A 17,654-nucleotide genomic window follows, 5' to 3' on the forward strand; every position below is an offset into this window, starting at 1 on the left:
AATGTACACAGTTGCACTCTCACATCATAGTGCAACAACAAGTACACAAATACTTTTGTTTTTTCAGCAGACATTGACAACAGCAGCACTATCTGAGGCCCAGACCGTAGCCCTCCTAAGCCCTACCCGGTCCTGACTGGAGCCACGCCCTACACTGTACTCCACCACTCCCCACGTAGAGCCTGGAAGGCAGGGAAGCCACGGCCGGGATTTCATGGCAACAGCACCCTAGGGCTGCCATGGCAGCTGGTGCCGCCGAGGCTCCACGCCATGTTACAGCACTGACGCCGGAGGACGAGGAACGACTAGCCGCTGCCGAGCTGTACAGCGACACTACCCTGCCACGGACAGAGAGAGAGAGGGAAGAGCGAGCCAGCGGCAACGAGTGTTTGGTGTGTGGGACTTGGTTTGGTTCGCAGGATAAGCTTCGGCTTCACTCTTTCTGTCACACGGGAGAGAAGCCCTTCCACTGTTCCCAGCCACACTGCCCTAAGGCCTTCAGCTCCAAATATAAACTGTTCAGGTAAAACATCACTCCACCAGGAGTTTTTAAACAGTTCCTCTAAAACACTTTCACTGACTTTTTTCTCATACTGTACTCTCTCTCTCCCTCTCTCTTTCTCTTCGTTATCCAGGCATATGGCCACACACTCTCCGCAGAAAACTCACCAGTGCTCGTTCTGCGAGAAAATGTTTCACCGCAAAGATCACCTGAAGAACCACCTGCAGACCCATGACCCCAACAAAGAGGCCTTCAAGTGTGAGGATTGTGGCAAGCACTACAACACCAAGCTGGGCTACAAGCGTCATGTGGCCATGCATTCAGCCACGGCTGGGGACCTCACCTGTAAGGTGTGCCTGCAGAGCTACGAGAATACCCCTGCCCTGATGGAGCATCTCAAGAGCCACTCGGGCAAGTCCTCCGGAGGTGCCAAGGAGAAGAAGCATCCGTGTGACCACTGTGACCGCCGCTTCTACACACGGAAGGACGTGCGTCGCCACATGGTGGTCCACACCGGCAGAAAGGACTTCCTGTGTCAGTACTGCGCCCAGCGCTTCGGCAGGAAGGACCACCTGACGCGGCATGTGAAGAAGAGCCACTCTCAGGAGCTGCTGAAGATAAAGACTGACCCTCTGGACATGCAAGGCATGCTGGGCTCTGGCTCCTCCCCCTGCACTGTCAAAGAGGAGCTCAGCCCCATGATGTGCAGTATGGGTTCCAACAAAGACCCCATGCTGGCCAAGACGTTCCCCAGCAGCACCCCCTTCCCCATGGGCATGTACAACCCCCACCACCTCCAGGCCATGTCCAACCCTGAGGTGGGCCACCACCACTCTCTGATACCCGGCTCCCTGTCCGCTGCCATGGGGATGGGCTGCCACATGGAGCCCCCCCTCCATCCCCGCACCACCACCACCACCACCACCACCATCACCACCACATCCAAAACTCCCCCCCGCTGCCCCACCTGCAGCAGCCCCAACAGCACCAGCAGCAACATCACGTCCAGCCGCCGCCCAAATACCAGCTGGGATCTACCTCATACCTGCTGGACAAGCCCCTCAAAGTGGAGATGGAGAGCTTTCTCATGGATCTGCAGAGTGGGCTGCCGGGCCACCACTCAGGCGATCATCATCATGCTGCTGCCTCGCACCCCAAGGAGGGACTAGAGCACCCCTCAGGCCTGACAGACGAGCTGTGTGGTGACCCCCTCCTGTCTAAGAGCCCTGCTGTCATCGCTGAGTCTCTGTGCACTGCTAACATGGACTTCTCTCACCTGCTGGGCTTCCTGCCTTTCAACCTGCCGCCCTACAACGCCCCCATCAGCACAGCAGGACTAGTCATGGGGTACACCTCATCTGCTGCCTCCTCCTCTTCCTCCTCTTCATCATCCTTGCGGGGCACTGAGCCCCACACCGCTGCCACAGCTGCACCTCTTACCTCTTTGCAACCTCAACCTCAGGAGCAGCATGGCTCCAGCAGGGGCCTGGGTCTAGGGCCCCTGCACCCTCTCCCGCCAGTGTTTAGCTCCAGCCTCAGCACGACCACCCTGCCTCGCTTTCACCAGGCCTTCCAATGAGGGGCCCCCAGGCCATCATCCTCAGCTCACTGCCTCACTCCCAGGGGCCAAGGGGCCTCCTGGCTGCAAGGGTGGACATAAAAACACTTGAACACTTAGAAGCCTTAATTGAAGTGCACAAAAGCTTTTGATTGAGCTCCAGAGGAAACTAAACCCCCATTGTTGGAAAAAAAAGGAAAAGACGAGAAACTTTCAAACTAAGGAGCTTTTGTTTGGCCTTTCTTTAGCTGTGATGATTAAATCCCTCTCGCTTTGTTGATGTTTGTTTAGTTGGATCCCCATTTAGCTTTTGTAGAATCAGCAGCTACTCTTCCTGGGGTCCACAAAAAACACGACAAGTAACAAAACACTGATACACAAGGACAGTCACACAAATTAAAATACAGGGATGTACAAACAATACATCTCAAATGCGTGTGTGTGTCTCTTAGTGCGTCTGTGTTAGTCTGTGTGTCTGTGTGCTAGTGTGTCTGTGTGCTAGTGTGTCTGTGTTTTAGAGTGTGTCTGTGTGCTAGTGTGTCTGTGTGTTAAGAGTGTGTCTGTGTGTTAGAGTGTCTGTGTGTTAGAGTGTGTCTGTGTTAGTGTGTGTCTGTGTTAGAGTGTGTCTGTGTGTTAGAGTGTGTCTGTGTGTTAGAGTGTGTCTGTGTGTTAGAGTGTGTCTGTGTGTTAGAGTGTGTCTGTGTTAGAGTGTGTCTGTGTGTTAGAGTGTGTCTGTGTGTTAGAGTGTGTCTGTGTGTTAGAGTGTGTCTGTGTGTTAGAGTGTGTCTGTGTGTCTGTGTTAGTGTTAATGTGTGTCTGTGTGCTAGTGTGTCTGTGTGCTAGTGTGTCTGTGTGTTTTAGAGTGTGTCTGTGTTTTAGAGTGTGTCTGTGTTTTAGAGTGTGTCTGTGTTAGAGTGTGTCTGTGTTAGAGTGTGTCTGTGTGTTAGAGTGTGTCTGTGTGTTAGAGTGTGTCTGTGTGTTAGTGTGTCTGTGTTAGTGTTAATGTGTGTCTGTGTGCTAGTGTGTCTGTGTGTTAAGAGTGTGTCTGTGTGCTAGTGTGTCTGTGTTTTAGAGTGTGTCTGTGTTAGTGTGTCTGTGTGTTAGAGTGTGTCTGTGTTAGTGTTAATGTGTGTCTGTGTGTTAAGAGTGTGTCTGTGTGCTAGTGTGTCTGTGTTTTAGAGTGTGTCTGTGTTAGTGTGTCTGTGTGTTAGAGTGTGTCTGTGTTAGTGTGTCTGTGTTAGTGTTAATGTGTCTGTGTTAGTGTTAGTGTTAATGTGTGTGTGTGTGTGTGTGTGTGTGTGTGTGTGTGTGTGTGTGTGTGTGTGTGTGTGTGTGTGTCTGTCTGTGTTAGTGTGTGTGTCTTAGTGTGTGTGTCACCTCACAGTCCCCTCTGTTCCATGAGATGCTGTTTAATCTGTTTTTAAAGGTAATTCTTCTGTTTGCTGAGTAACTGGAAATGGAAGGGAGTTCCATGGGACCACGGCTCTGTATAAAACTGTGAGTTGCCGTGAATGAGTTCTTTAACCTCTACCACTAGCCTATTCCCCCTCGTCACTTCCCTCCCTCTACTCTGTAGTCAGGAGGCAGCATCTGCAGGCCTGAAGACCTGGTACTTTACAAAGTCTGAATATTAAGAAAAAAATATTCATTTTAGAGAAAATTGTAAAAACAAAAATATATATATATATATATATATATATATTGTTACCCAGAAGCCTAGTGACCCAGAAGTATAGTTTTGAAGTGGGTGAAATATAATTTTCTTGCTTTTTAAAATGTGACTGAACATGCTGGGTTGTCTCTCCCGTGAGGGTAAAAGTCTGAATCACCTACCCAGAAACACCCCCTGTCTGTCATCATCATCGGGGGAGATTAGTGAAGAACTAAAGTGATACTGCCCCACGGACATTACCCTCCTCTAATATAGGCTACAACCACACAACAAAATATCTGTCTTGAAAAAATGCTCTTAAAAAAAATGACTGTTCAGACTCATCAGTTGCGCAGAAAGTAAAATATAAGTGAAAACAGAGAGTTGATTTTAACATTGATAACCGAACACAGCGACCACTGGTGCCCACATATTTAATGAAAAGCAGATGTGAAAATAGCTGAGTCGGTAGAAAACATGCCAAGTCATGCATGTTTTGTGTTGTTCCTCAAGAGCAGCACTTTTCTTCTTAGCAGAAGTCTCTTTACCTTTAGGAATCTTTTGGCTGACCACCGTGACCTGCTCAACCAGGGCCAGACCAGTGAGGATGACCCCATGTGGAGGATATACCACCTCCTATAAAAGCTGCTCTTGAAAACAGGTCATTATTTGACTCATGAGGATTTTCATTCCTTCGACTGTGGGGCGGCAGGGTAGCCTAGTGGTTAGAGCGTTGGACTAGTAACTGAAAGGTTGCAAGTTCAAATCCCGAGCTGACAAGGTACAAATTTGTCGTTCTGCCCCTGAACAGGCAGTTAACCCACTGTTCCTAGGCCATCATTGAAAATAAGAATTTGTTCTTAACTGACTTGCCTAGTAAAATAAAGGTAAATAAATAAATAATCTTCCAGCATAGGTTTCCAACGCGTCTCCAGGGTTGCAACATGTCATATCCATTCCCCACCTTTCATATATTAATGATTTTTATTTCTATGAAAACAAATATATATCCAGTCTGTTAGCTACATGGTAATAATAACCCTGACATATGTGAATAGAGAACAGAAATAACAACGGCGACAGTTACGAGAAACGTGTAAAAGAATGTTATTTGCAGTGTATTAAATATCTCGTCAAAAATGAACATTAGAATTGCTTTTATGTCAGTAAGGTGTATTTAGGCGTATTAAAACAAAAGTGTTTTTAAATGTGGCAGGTTTACATGTGTCTGTATCTGGCATTTTATTGATAAAAAAAATGGGATGAAGTATTTAGCTTTGTCCTTGTAGCGTTTCTCCTCTGGACGGATCGTTTATCTGTTCATGTACTACTCAAACAAAGACGTGGATTGTTGACTTTGACAAATGTGTAGTTCGTAGGCTGTTAGTGGCACAATAATCCAGTAGGATTTTACATAGACGTCTTTGATCGTCTCGTACGATTTAAAAAAGAAAAAAAGTGACTGACGTCGACAGTCTATTTTTCTCAGTTTGAAACACAACCTGATTTAAGAGGTCTGTTTTTAAGATGCCTTTTTCATAAACTCTCGCCTGTTGAAAACTTGCGCCCAAAGTTGTAAACCTACAATACGTGCTCTGTATCACGGCCGTGATATTTGTATGATGGAGAATATGCATAATGTCCTGTCTTTGGCCAACAAATGAATGATATGTTTCACTTTCCTACAGACGTCATGATTGATAGATGGAGAGAGGGCTTTGGAACATCCAGCACGTGGGGTATATAAAGTCCATTCGTCAAAAGAAAGTCAAAGTGCATCTTGAGCGTACAAGGACTGATATCAACAGTATTAATATATTATCCTCTTGGTTTCTCAACTCTCTTCACTTTGTCTGTTTGAGTACTCATCCCAGTCCATACGCAACTATGAGTAAACATGTAGTTTCAAGTATACGCCAAGTATAAAGAAAAGAAAAAAACTACAACTATATAACATAAGGAAAACAAAACAAATTGCTGCTTTTAGCTCCAGTTGCTGGGAACAGAGAACATTTCAACATTGCAAGATGTAAACGTGCACAGTGGTACAGATTTGAACTGTTTCCCTTCCTGTCTGTACGCCTCACTCAGCTGCTTCCTGGTTTCAGGAGGAAAGGGTCTTAAAGAAATACACAATATCCAGAACAAACAAGTCACCAGCCTGCTCTTTGACATTCAAAGCATGGGACGACTGACTAGGATATTTCTTAGTCGTTTTTGTTGTTGTTATATGATATGTTATTTTCTGTTTGTTAAAACAGGACCTTGAAACAACACAACACATCACCTCATTTTATTTTTGATTTTTTTTTCCTTCCCAAAACCTGGGGAGAGGAAACAAAATCTTGCACAATTGCTCATTAAAATAAATATTTTATTATTTCATTTTAATAATGGTAGAATTGTTATTCAAATTGACCAACCGATCAGAGCCTACTATTGCCTCGTCAGTCAGCTAATTAGACTGACCTATAAAAGTAGTTGACAAATATGTGAAAATAAATACAACTTAAAAGAAACATTTGTTTGGTTGTGACAAAGTGCCACTACCAACCAATACTTGTGAAGTAATATGTTCAGGTATGAATCCCCAAAGTTCATGTTGACACTTCCAATAGGCTGGGAAATTATCTAAATTAGGAACATTTAATGATTGATCGTGAAGAAATGTGGTTCGCCTCTTTCTTATAGTGGTAATTGAATATAAATATTTATATAATTGTTTAAAAGCTATGCTTAAAACATTTTTTTTTGTGTACATCAAGTTTACATTTTGAAAGACCATGGCTATATCCAATTCCAGACAAAATTGAAGCACTCAAATTTAGCATTTTCTTTTTATTCATTTATTGAGCATTTATTGATTAAAAAAAGAAATGTCAATTGGCATTGAGTTTGTCCTCCCTGGGTTTCTGTGAGCTAATCTGAATTTCTAGCACTTTCAATCTTTAAAAAAAAAGAAGTTTTTTTTCTTTTAAAATTTCAGCTTATATGTTCCTATGTTTATAATTTTGTATTTGATCCTGTGTATGTATGTGCCATTAGTTTGTTGTGTAGATTTCATCAATATTTGTGTATTTTTCTCCTCCAAAAAGAATCAGTATTTTTTTAATAGACATTTCACTAAAACCTTCTTGTGCCCCCACTCCCCTTTCAGGCCCGTTGGGTAACCAGCGTTGCCTTCTCTATTGAAATTGTATATAATTAACACAACAACAACAACAACAACAACAACAACAACAAAATATTCTACAACCAAGTATTTGTAACAAATTTGTAATCTAATTGCCTTTCAGAGAGCATGGTGAGCATGACACATCATCACCACAATCTGGAATAGAGAAACTACCAGATTGACCTCTTCTTCGAGGTCAAAAAGACTAGGTCCTGTTTTTTCCCCACATAGTTCCATCTCACAGCACATTATCTGGGGAACCCAGTTTTTAAAGCACTTTTATTTTGCAACCATAACAACTGTCTGACGCATGATAAATAAAGGTGAAATAATACAAACTAATGACGGAAAAGGACTGTACTGCTGCCTAGTAGCTACAGAAAACATGTTGTCTCTAGACAGGAAAATGACTGTACTGCTGCCTAGTAGCTACAGAATACATGTTGTCTCTAGACAGGAAAAGGACTGTACTGCTGCCTAGTAGCTACATGTTGTCTCTAGACAGGAAAAGGACTGTACTGCTGCCTAGTAGCTACAGAATACATGTTGTCTCTAGACAGGAAAAGGACTGTACTGCTGCCTAGTAGCTACAGAATACATGTTGTCTATAGGCAGGAAAAGGACTGTACTGCTGCCTAGTAGCTACAGAATACATGTTGTCTATAGGCAGGAAAAGGACTGTACTGCTGCCTAGTAGCTACAGAATACATGTTGTCTCTAGACAGGAAAAGGACTGTACTGCTGCCTAGTAGCTACAGAATACATGTTGTCTCTAGACAGGAAAAGGGCTGTACTGCTGCCTAGTAGCTACAGAATACATGTTGTCTCTAGACAGGAAAAGGACTGTACTGCTGCCTAGTAGCTACAGAATACATGTTGTCTCTAGACAGGAAAAGGCTTGTACTGCTGCCTAGTAGCTACAGAATACATGTTGTCTCTAGACAGGAAAAGGACTGTACTGCTGCCTAGTAGCTACAGAATACATGTTGTCTCTAGGCAGGAAAAGGACTGTACTGCTGCCTAGTAGCTACAGAATACATGTTGTCTCTAGGCAGGAAAAGGACTGTACTGCTGCCTAGTAGCTACAGAATACATGTTGTCTCTAGACAGGAAAAGGACTGTACTGCTGCCTAGTAGCTACAGAATACATGTTGTCTATAGACAGGAAAAGGACTGTACTGCTGCCTAGTAGCTACAGGTTGTCTCTAGACAGGAAAAGGACTGTACTGCTGCCTAGTAGCTACACAATACATGTTGTCTCTAGACAGGAAAAGGACTGTCCTGCTGCCTAGTAGCTACAGAATACATGTTGTCTCTAGACAGGAAAAGGACTGTACTGCTGCCTAGTAGCTACAGAATACATGTTGTCTCTAGGCAGGAAAAGGACTGTACTGCTGCCTAGTAGCTACAGAATACATGTTGTCTATAGGCAGGAAAAGGACTGTACTGCTGCCTAGTAGCTACAGAATACATGTTGTCTCTAGACAGGAAAAGGACTGTACTGCTGCCTAGTAGCTACACAATACATGTTGTCTCTAGACAGGAAAAGGACTGTACTGCTGCCTAGTAGCTACAGAATACAGGTTGTCTCTAGACAGGAAAAGGACTGTACTGCTGCCTAGTAGCTACAGAATACATGTTGTCTCTAGACAGGAAAAGGACTGTACTGCTGCCTAGTAGCTACATGTTGTCTCTAGACAGGAAAAGGACTGTACTGCTGCCTAGTAGCTACAGAATACATGTTGTCTCTAGACAGGAAAAGGACTGTCCTGCTGCCTAGTAGCTACAGAATACATGTTGTCTCTAGACAGGAAAAGGCTTGTACTGCTGCCAGGCTGTGCCAAGACAGGGCTTTTGCTACAGAGAAGGCAAGTCTCCATCTGTCCCAGTTTACAGTAGACCTCACCCCACACGTGACAGTTTACAGTAGACCTCACCCCACACATGACAGTTTACAGTAGACCTCACCCCACACATGACAGTTTACAGTAGACCTCACCCCACACATGACAGTTTACAGTAGACCTCACCCCACACATGACAGCAAAGAAGATGGATATGCCAATAATTGATTAGCGGAAGAAAAGTAAAGTAGTTGTTGTGGGCAGCGGTAAATGCTACGTTTTGCACCGCCTTGGGAAGTGGCCATTTCAGGAGTATTTCAGCGGGTCTTCAGTCTCCTCGGGATGCCATAATCATTTCATCCATCTCACCTGTTCTGGAGAGACTCTGCTAAACCTCTGCTGAGACACTCCTGAAGGGGCCTATCTCTGACGGTGGTGTTGCACCATGATTCAAACCAGCAAATTAGTTCATGGGCATCGTTAATGGAAAGGTTGTGGAAGTAATGTCTCACCTTAAACTTTGACTGAGTGCCAAGCGGATGTTTTCCCTACAGCGCCTTGTTGTTGGTTCATTACCTCGACTGCGCCTACTGGAGATGCATTTGTCTTCACCTTTCCTCTGTACTAGTAGGTGCAGAACACACAATTTAAGGGAATTCTTTCATCCATTTTTAAGTCAGAAAAGCGGTTTTTGGATATCATTAATGCTTTCTTTTGTTGTTGTTGCTTTTTAGTGAGAAACTGGGTACTGTCTGGTGAAGACAAGATTCACATGTCGTTTTACATCATTTTTTTTAGCTTAATGTATGTCTTCCAAGCTCTTTGTGTATGTTGTTTAGCGACATCTACCTTATGTTTAGTACTTTATTACAGCCACCTCTGGGGGGGGGAGGTCATCCTTACACTATTTTATATAGCATGGAGTTTATCAACTACAGGGAGAATTGTATAAAAAAATATTCTTCAGAGAAACAGCTTTTTTGTTTGTTTCATATCTCACATGCAATCAGTTGCTGCAAAGTGCCAGATTTTGTATATTGGTTGATCCAAAGAGATGCCATAACAACAAACATATTTACTGATTGTACAGTACATTGTATCTTTGAACTGTCGTGTGTTATGTTATTAAAATACAAACCCACGGTTTCATACTTTGGTTGTAAGTTTTACTCCTTTTTGTCTTTTGAAAGGAGGATGGTTAGAGTGTTGGACTAGTAACCGGAAGGTTGTGAGTTCAAACCCCCGAGCTGACAAGGTACAAATCTGTCGTTCTGCCCCTGAACAGGCAGTTAACCCACTGTTCCCAGGCCGTCATTGAAAATAAGAATGTGTTCTTAACTGACTTGCCTGGTTAAATAAAGGTAAAAAAAGAAATAAAAAAAAGAACACAAATTGGAAATGGACTCATCAGACTCATGTTGAAAAAGACATTGAACATTCCTCGAGCCCTACACCACATTGCTCTCCACAGATGATTTGACACACTGGACGTTGCTAAGGGTCTTGTTGCTAGAGCTGAGCTCAGGCCATTGGACAACCGTAATTACAGTATGATGTCATACAGGATGATGCAGCTAACCTATAGCTACACAGACTCACAAATACACTTCCAGGTTTCAGACTGCGCTATACACACAAAAAAATTCAAATATGCTTTTTAAGATTTTTGCTGGGCAAGGTTGTTAAAATGTATAGGAGGGTAGCGTACTGTGATCCCACAATGTGTAATCTGATCCCTACTCCTCAAGACCCACAACATACAGAAGAGAACAATGTATAATCTGATCCCTACCCCTCAAGACCCACAACACACAGAAGAGGACCATGTGTAATCTGATCCCTACCCCTCAAGACCCACAACATACAGAAGAGGACAATGTGTAATCTGATCTCTACCCCTCAAGACCCACAACACACAGAAGAGGACAATGTGTAATCTGATCTCTACCCTTCAAGACCCACAACATACAGAAGAGGACAATGTGTAATCTGATCCCTACCCCTCAAGACCCACAACATACAGAAGAGGACAATGTGTAATCTGATCCCTACCCCTCAAGACCCACAACATACAGAAGAGGACAATGTGTAATCTGATCCCTACCCCTCAAGACCCACAACATACAGAAGAGGACAATGTGTAATCTGATCCCTACCCCTCAAGACCCACAACATACAGAAGAGCACAATGTGTAATCTGATCCCTACCCCTCAAGACCCACAACATACAGAAGAGGACAATGTGTAATCTGATCCCTACCCCTCAAGACCCACAACATACAGAAGAGGACAATGTGTAATCTGATCCCTACCCCTCAAGACCCACAACATACAGAAGAGGACAATGTGTAATCTGATCCCTACCCCTCAAGACCCACAACATACAGAAGAGGACAATGTGTAATCTGATCTCTACCCCTCAAGACCCACAACATACAGAAGAGGACCATGTGTAATCTGATCCCTACCCCTCAAGACCCACAACATACAGAAGAGGACCATGTGTAATCTGATCCATACCCCTCAGGTTTAATTAGTCGTTTGGGATACACCGTCTAATAAAATGCTCCCTTGCAACAACAATAATAATAAATAATGAAAGATAAGAATATGAACATAAAGTAAATGTTTCAGTAGAATAGAATAAACGTTTTAGCTTAATTATAATACAGGTATGTACAATTTATAGTCTAATATTTACACATGTTTTGGGTATGGAGGGAAAATGTTTAAATGTTGCAGTATTTAGCAATCATAATAAAGAGTCTGGTAGCAGAGTGTGTGTGTGTATGTGTGAGAGAGAGTGAGTCAGTGCAGGTGGTCAGTTCAATTGTTCCAGCAGTCTGATGGCTTGTAGACAGAAACTGTCTCTGAGCCCGTTGGTATCAGACCTCATGCTCCGATAGCATCTACCCGACGATAAGACGAACAGCTCGTGGCTGATTTGTGTAGGGGCCTTGATGATGCTGCGTGCCTTCTTCAGGCACCGTTTCCAGTAGATGTCTTGGGTGGGTTGGAGCACGGTCCCAGTGATGCTACTGGGTCATCTTCACCACCTGCTGGAGGGCCTTGCTGTCGTGGATGTAGCCATTTCCGTAGCCGGCCGTGATGCAACTGGTCAGGACACTGGAGATGGGGCAGTGGTAGTATTTGAGGACTGAATTTCTTCAGTCGCCTTTAGGAAGTAGAAACGCTGTTGCGCCCTCTTGACAAGAGTGGTGGTGTTATAAGTCCATGTTATAAGTCCTTTGTGAATTGGACGCTAAGGAACTTAAAAACGGCTGACTCTCTACTGCCGTCCCGTGGATCAGGGCATGTTCCCTCCTCTACTTCCTGAAGTCAACAATCAACTCCTTTGTATAGCTGAGGTTGTTCCAGTTCCAGCCAACATCCAGCAACTTCCCACAGCCATTGGAAGAGGAGTGGGGCAACATTCCACAGGTCACAATTAACAGCCTGATCAACTCTATGCGAGGGACATGTCACTCGCGCTGCATGAGGCAAATGGTGGTCACACCAGATACCGACTGGTTTTCTGATCCACGCCCCCCTACCTTTTTGTTTTACGTATCTGCCACCAACAGAAGCATATCTATATTCCCATTCATGTGAAGTCAATAGATTAGTGCCTAGTGAATGTAATTAAAACGACTGATTTCCTTATATGAACTGTAAATCAGTCAAAATTGTTGCGTTTTATTAATTATTATATATATAAATATAAATTGACAGAGCGAACAGGACGACGGAACTTCAGAAAGCATTACTTTGGCTTTTCTATATGAAAATTACACACAATCCCTGCCGATCAAACATTTTTGTCATAAATTAATAGCCTAGTTTAAAGAGACGCATTCAAATTCCAACGTCGCATCAGTACTTTATTAGTTTCATAAATTATATCACTGGGCATTCTGTAAAGAAAAGGGGACACGAAACAGGTTCTTAAAAATCATGCTTTTGGCTAAAACAATGACATGATATTTATATAGTCAAGAGTCCCCACTACAGCAAACCTCAGCAATACAACGTGTTGTATTTACACAGTCAACACTCATTCACACGCATACATACAACAGCTCCGGTCAGTCAAATGTACATCTGCAGGAAATCTCTCCAGAAATCTGTTTGTTGGGCCCAGTGGAGGAAGTCTGTCCGTCTCTGAATCAGAGAGCAGTGAGAGCTGGCAGCTCAGGAACACTTTGACACTAAAGCCCGGTTCACACTGGCAGTTTGAAGTGACTCAAATACAATTGATTTGCATATCCAATTCAAATCTTTTTTTTTTTTTCCCTGCAGTCTAAAACAGCCAAAAAGTACATGGAATCTGATATTTCAAGCCATCTTCCCAGCCATGGCTTTTTCATGTGCCCTCAATTTTTAAGACTGTTATTTGTCATATCTTGTTGCTTGCTAGCTACTCTTGTTGACAGTTTGACAAGACCATGTGGTAACTAACTAGGTTGTTTACAAAACAAATTGGTGAATGTTCTAAAAAGCTAAACAGCTACCTAGCTAGCTCGTTGACTGCCTTGGTTAACCAAAAAGGATTTGTTTTGAAAGTTGGACCATCTTGTCCTTTGAGGCTTTAAAAGTGTTTTTACACTATGATTTAACATTCTAAGCAACTGTGAAACTTCCATGGAGACACATTGTTGTCATCACCTTAGGTTGTTACATAACTTCCAAGTGATGGGAAGCACCACCACCAATCAGACGACACCAAAGACCCGTCGTTACTATGACAACTAGCGTAGCCGTGTCAGCAAATGACTGCTGTCTGAACACACACACCTAATTTGGTCATTTGTAACTTGCTGTTTTGTTGTCCGAACAGCAAGTTGTTGTTGAAAAAAACTGATTTGAGAATTAAGGCCTACAGTGTGAACAAGGCTTTACAGAGGGAAGAAAAAGACCGATGCAATACTGACTGTGGAGGTGAATGTGTGAGAGACTAAGTGAGAGTGGAGAAGTATGATTCATTCAGTGAAACACTACATGGTGAATGGAGTAATCCCCCTCTCTTCCAGTGCAGCTCTATCCCACCACCACCTGCTGGGCAAGACCACCACCGGACTGTCCTCTGCTTGGTTGCTATGCTCTTCGTCAAGGGGAAACTGTCGGGTAATAACATTGACCTAAAAGGCTGCATTCCTGAAAGCTCAGCTCTCAAACATAAGACCCAGTTTCCTGGACCTAAATTAAACCTATTCCTGGACTCAAAATGACCTTTAAATGGTAATTCTCCATAGAGAATTATGTTTAATCCAGGACCGGGCTTAATCTGGGTTTGAGGAACTGGCCCATAGAATAAAGTAAATGGTAAAAATATGCCCATGATAGAAAAGGTCTGGAATATTCTGAATCTCATTCACCCCACTTTCATTCAGTTGTGTAGGTCCCATGTTATAGTTTACAGGATCTTCTGCATTTCAGACTCCACAATCAAGAGGAACTCCATCTACAAGACGAGAACCACTGGTGAGGAATTCTAGCTGGGTAACAGAGAGTAAACCCAGTGAAGGATCTGCCCATGAATACAACAGGTTGACATGTAGTACCTTCTTGAACCTATCGACAATCTAAACCACATTGTCGATCTTACACAGCACCGACTTGGCTCGTGGTTGATGGGGAATAACTGTACTCCACTTAGATGCTCAATGACAGAATCATGTTTAAGGTAATCCTAGAAGACATTGATGCTCAGGGACAACCGACAACGATAGTTAGTGAGACACTGCTATTCTGACACTAAACTCAAAACATTTAACATGACCTTTATGAAACCAAACAGTCATACTTAAAAAAAAAAAAACAGTTCAGTGGGACCCTGGAGCTGATGACATCACCTAGTACTGCAATGTGTACAACCATTTTAAACAGTTTCCCCGAGGTTAAAGCCCAGAAATTATATAGGTGATTTGAAGGAATACTACTTTTCATCAAAATTTACTTTCGTTCCATAACAGTTCATATTTCAACAGTCTTAAGCCAAAGTGGCTTCCCTGCAAGTAATATTTAAAGAGAAAATTAAATTTATGCTTCTCCACATTGAAATCCGGTCGCTTTAAAAAAAGATACATTTTAGACAATATGTTACCTTAAATGTGAGAGACAATTGTTTTCAGGGAGTCAAATTTAGAATGATTTTAGTTGTGGCTGAAAATGGTCCAAAAAAAAATCTGAAAATTTCAATATCCATGCCTGTTCCAATGTTAGACTTCCATTTCCCAGCATATTTTCAGACAAAAAATAATAATACTTACGACGTTACAACTGTGACCTCTGATCATAAACGTATCTGGCATAAAGATAAATAAACTAACTTTACAGAGAGAGTGTGTGTGAAAGAAGTTACGACTAAAATAGCTTACTGATTTTAAAACAATAAAGTTCAATTCTGAACCAATGCACTTGAGTCGTCCTGTGGAACCCAGGCTTGCTCCAAAAGCAGACAGTAAAACGTACAGAGACTGTTTCATTTGACATGCTTTGGCCCATGTTGTGTGTACAAGGTGAAACACTGTAGAAAACATTGACTGTCCAATAGGAAATCTCTGTGTCTCTGGACATCCAATCACAGGGAGGAAGATCGTTGAGTTTGCAGGCTGCGCGCCATCTTACTGTCATCTCTCCATGCCTATTGGGTGGCGGGGAGGGGGTCTCTGTTCCACAAACACCACCTCACTCGTCCATGTGTCCACACACACGCAAGCCAGTGATTGCTGGACATAAAGAAAAAAAAAGTAAAAAAAATGAAAAATAATGTGACAAAAAAAACAAAAAAACAGCAGAAACCAACTCAGTCGATTTTGACGGCAGCATAGATCTTCCGTATGAACGTGTACGCTGCGTAAAAGCCGATTGTCCCTGTAAGGAGCCAGAAGGACAGGACCATGAGAGCCGTGTAGCCAAAGTACAACAGGGAAGGAATAAACTCCACGATGTCCAGCTGGAAGAGAGAAACACAACGTCAACTTGTTGTTAGATAGCTACCAGCCAATCTAAGCAGCTACCAGCCAATCTAAGCAGCTACCAGCCAATCTAAGCAGCTACCAGCCAATCTAAGCAGCTAAAACAAACTCATTCAGAAGTTGATCTCAAAACGTCTTCGATGGTTACCTTGTTGACAAAGTAGAAGACAGCGTAAACAAGGACGTAGAAGGCCGAGCCCCCTGATACCAGGAAGGTCCTCCACCACCAGCGGTAGTCCTGCAGGAGACAGACCACACAGTTGGGCATGTATGTGACGTCACAACTCAATCATACCTCCCCGTCTCTATCAAGTTCTACTGAACTACTGTGGTTAAGAACTGAATATCTCAGAACTTCAGTTCACACTCAATGCTTTCACTATGCAACGCCCCATATACACACACAGCAGCCAAACAGCAGGGCACCGTCTCACCTCTGCGCAGAGCTGGAAGTAGACCATGACGATACTAATCTGGGAGCAGGACACCACCAGGATGATGAACACCAGGAAGAGGAAACCAAACAGGTAGTAGAACTGGTTCTCCCAGATGGCCTGCAGATGGAGGATTCACAGTCAGACAACACCTATTAGACCAGTGCCGCGCGCGGCAGAGACATGGGCCAGACCCCGGCCGGGCGCGCGGCAGAGACATGGGCCAGACCCCGGCCGGGCGCGCGGCAGAGACATGGGCCAGACTCCGGCCGGGCGCGCGGCAGAGACATGGGCCAGACTCCGGCCGGGCGCGCGGCAGAGACATGGGCCAGACTCCGGCCGGGCGCGCGGCAGAGACATGGGCCAGACTCCGGCCGGGCGCGCGGCAGAGACATGGGCCAGACCAATACTGGGCTGTTTTAGACATTCAGAAGGGTGAAGAATAAAAATCCCTACTGAGAACAAAGAGACAACTGTACAAATGATCACTAACCCAAAACAGGTCTAAAATAGACCAAAATTCTGAATGTTGTTCCAACTTCCCCTGGTGTCCTTACTAATAGTGAGCTCACAACTTCTTCCCTACCGGCGAATTAAGGAAGTTCTGACGAGTGCGACAAAGTTGAGGATATTTTTCAATGAAGGACAGGAAAGTAGAAAGCCCAGGTTTCGATTAAGCAATAAGGCATGAGGAGGTGTGGTATATGGCCAATATACCACGGCTAAGGGCTTTTCTTAGCCACGACACAAAGCATCCGACACAGAGAAAAGACGAGACAATGTGGTCTCAAAACAGAGACCAGTAATACAACAGAATCTGTAGCAGCTGGCTGTCACTTTTTTTTTGGTTTGGTGTTTACAGAACAGTTGTGGCTTTTCGAATAATATCAGCTAGTCGAAATGCCTCAAGAAGTTTAAAATAATATATTTTTTTTGCTCTACTCTCTTGACCAATCAGAGTGAAGCAAAATGCCACCACAGCAGATAGTGGGTAATGTGTCAAGGCCATGTGACATCTGAAGTAGCTCAATTTGCCGTACATAAAAACTTCATTCTAAAGTTGGTTGTTTTATTAAATTATTTAGAATGACATGGTATATCCTCACGTGTAACAATGTAACATGTACAATTCAAAATTTATACAAAAGCTTTATCCATTGTTAAAATAAGCCTATTTTTTTTTTTTTACAAAATTAAATAAAAAAACAATCGGAACAAAATGAATACTCACAGGTGTTAATACTAAAGTCCGTTGGGACCCTAGTGGTGTCTGTTGTAACTTGTAATAAACAAGATCCATTTTTGATGGACTTCACCTACGACAGTTCCCCTCTACACTCCTATTTCAACAGGCTAGAATAGAACAGGCTAGAATAGAACAGGCTAGAATAGAACAGGCTAGAATAGAACAGGCTAGAATAGAACAGGCTAGAATAGAACAAGCTTCTACTCACACTGAAGATGAAGAAGAGCTCAATGAACATAGCACCAAACGGTAGAATCCCAGCCATCA

At 43.3% G+C, this 17,654-nt stretch overlaps 2 protein-coding genes across 2 annotated transcripts; one reads left to right on the plus strand and one right to left on the minus strand.

Moving 5' to 3' along the window:
* Nucleotides 1-67: 67 nt before the first annotated feature.
* LOC135532249 (zinc finger protein PLAGL2-like) lies at nt 68-9,881 on the plus strand. The gene is given in 4 exon segments (XM_064959839.1): nt 68-523; nt 636-1,389; nt 1,392-3,557; nt 5,400-9,881. Coding segments are annotated over 3 exon segments (1,728 nt in total). The 5' UTR covers nt 68-239; the 3' UTR covers nt 2,082-3,557; nt 5,400-9,881.
* Nucleotides 9,882-12,598: 2,717 nt separating this feature from the next.
* LOC135532250 (transmembrane 9 superfamily member 4-like) lies at nt 12,599-17,654 on the minus strand. Its single transcript, XM_064959840.1, has 4 exons — nt 17,596-17,654; nt 16,142-16,261; nt 15,856-15,945; nt 12,599-15,685 (listed from the first exon to the last, which is right to left on the minus strand). Exons 1-4 carry the CDS (start codon nt 17,650-17,652, stop codon nt 15,536-15,538), a joined length of 417 nt encoding a protein of 138 aa, XP_064815912.1. The 5' UTR covers nt 17,653-17,654; the 3' UTR covers nt 12,599-15,535.

The sequence above is a fragment of the Oncorhynchus masou genome, unplaced genomic scaffold (assembly GCF_036934945.1).
Source record: "Oncorhynchus masou masou isolate Uvic2021 unplaced genomic scaffold, UVic_Omas_1.1 unplaced_scaffold_1787, whole genome shotgun sequence".
In the NCBI taxonomy this organism is placed as follows: Eukaryota; Metazoa; Chordata; class Actinopteri; order Salmoniformes; family Salmonidae; genus Oncorhynchus; species Oncorhynchus masou.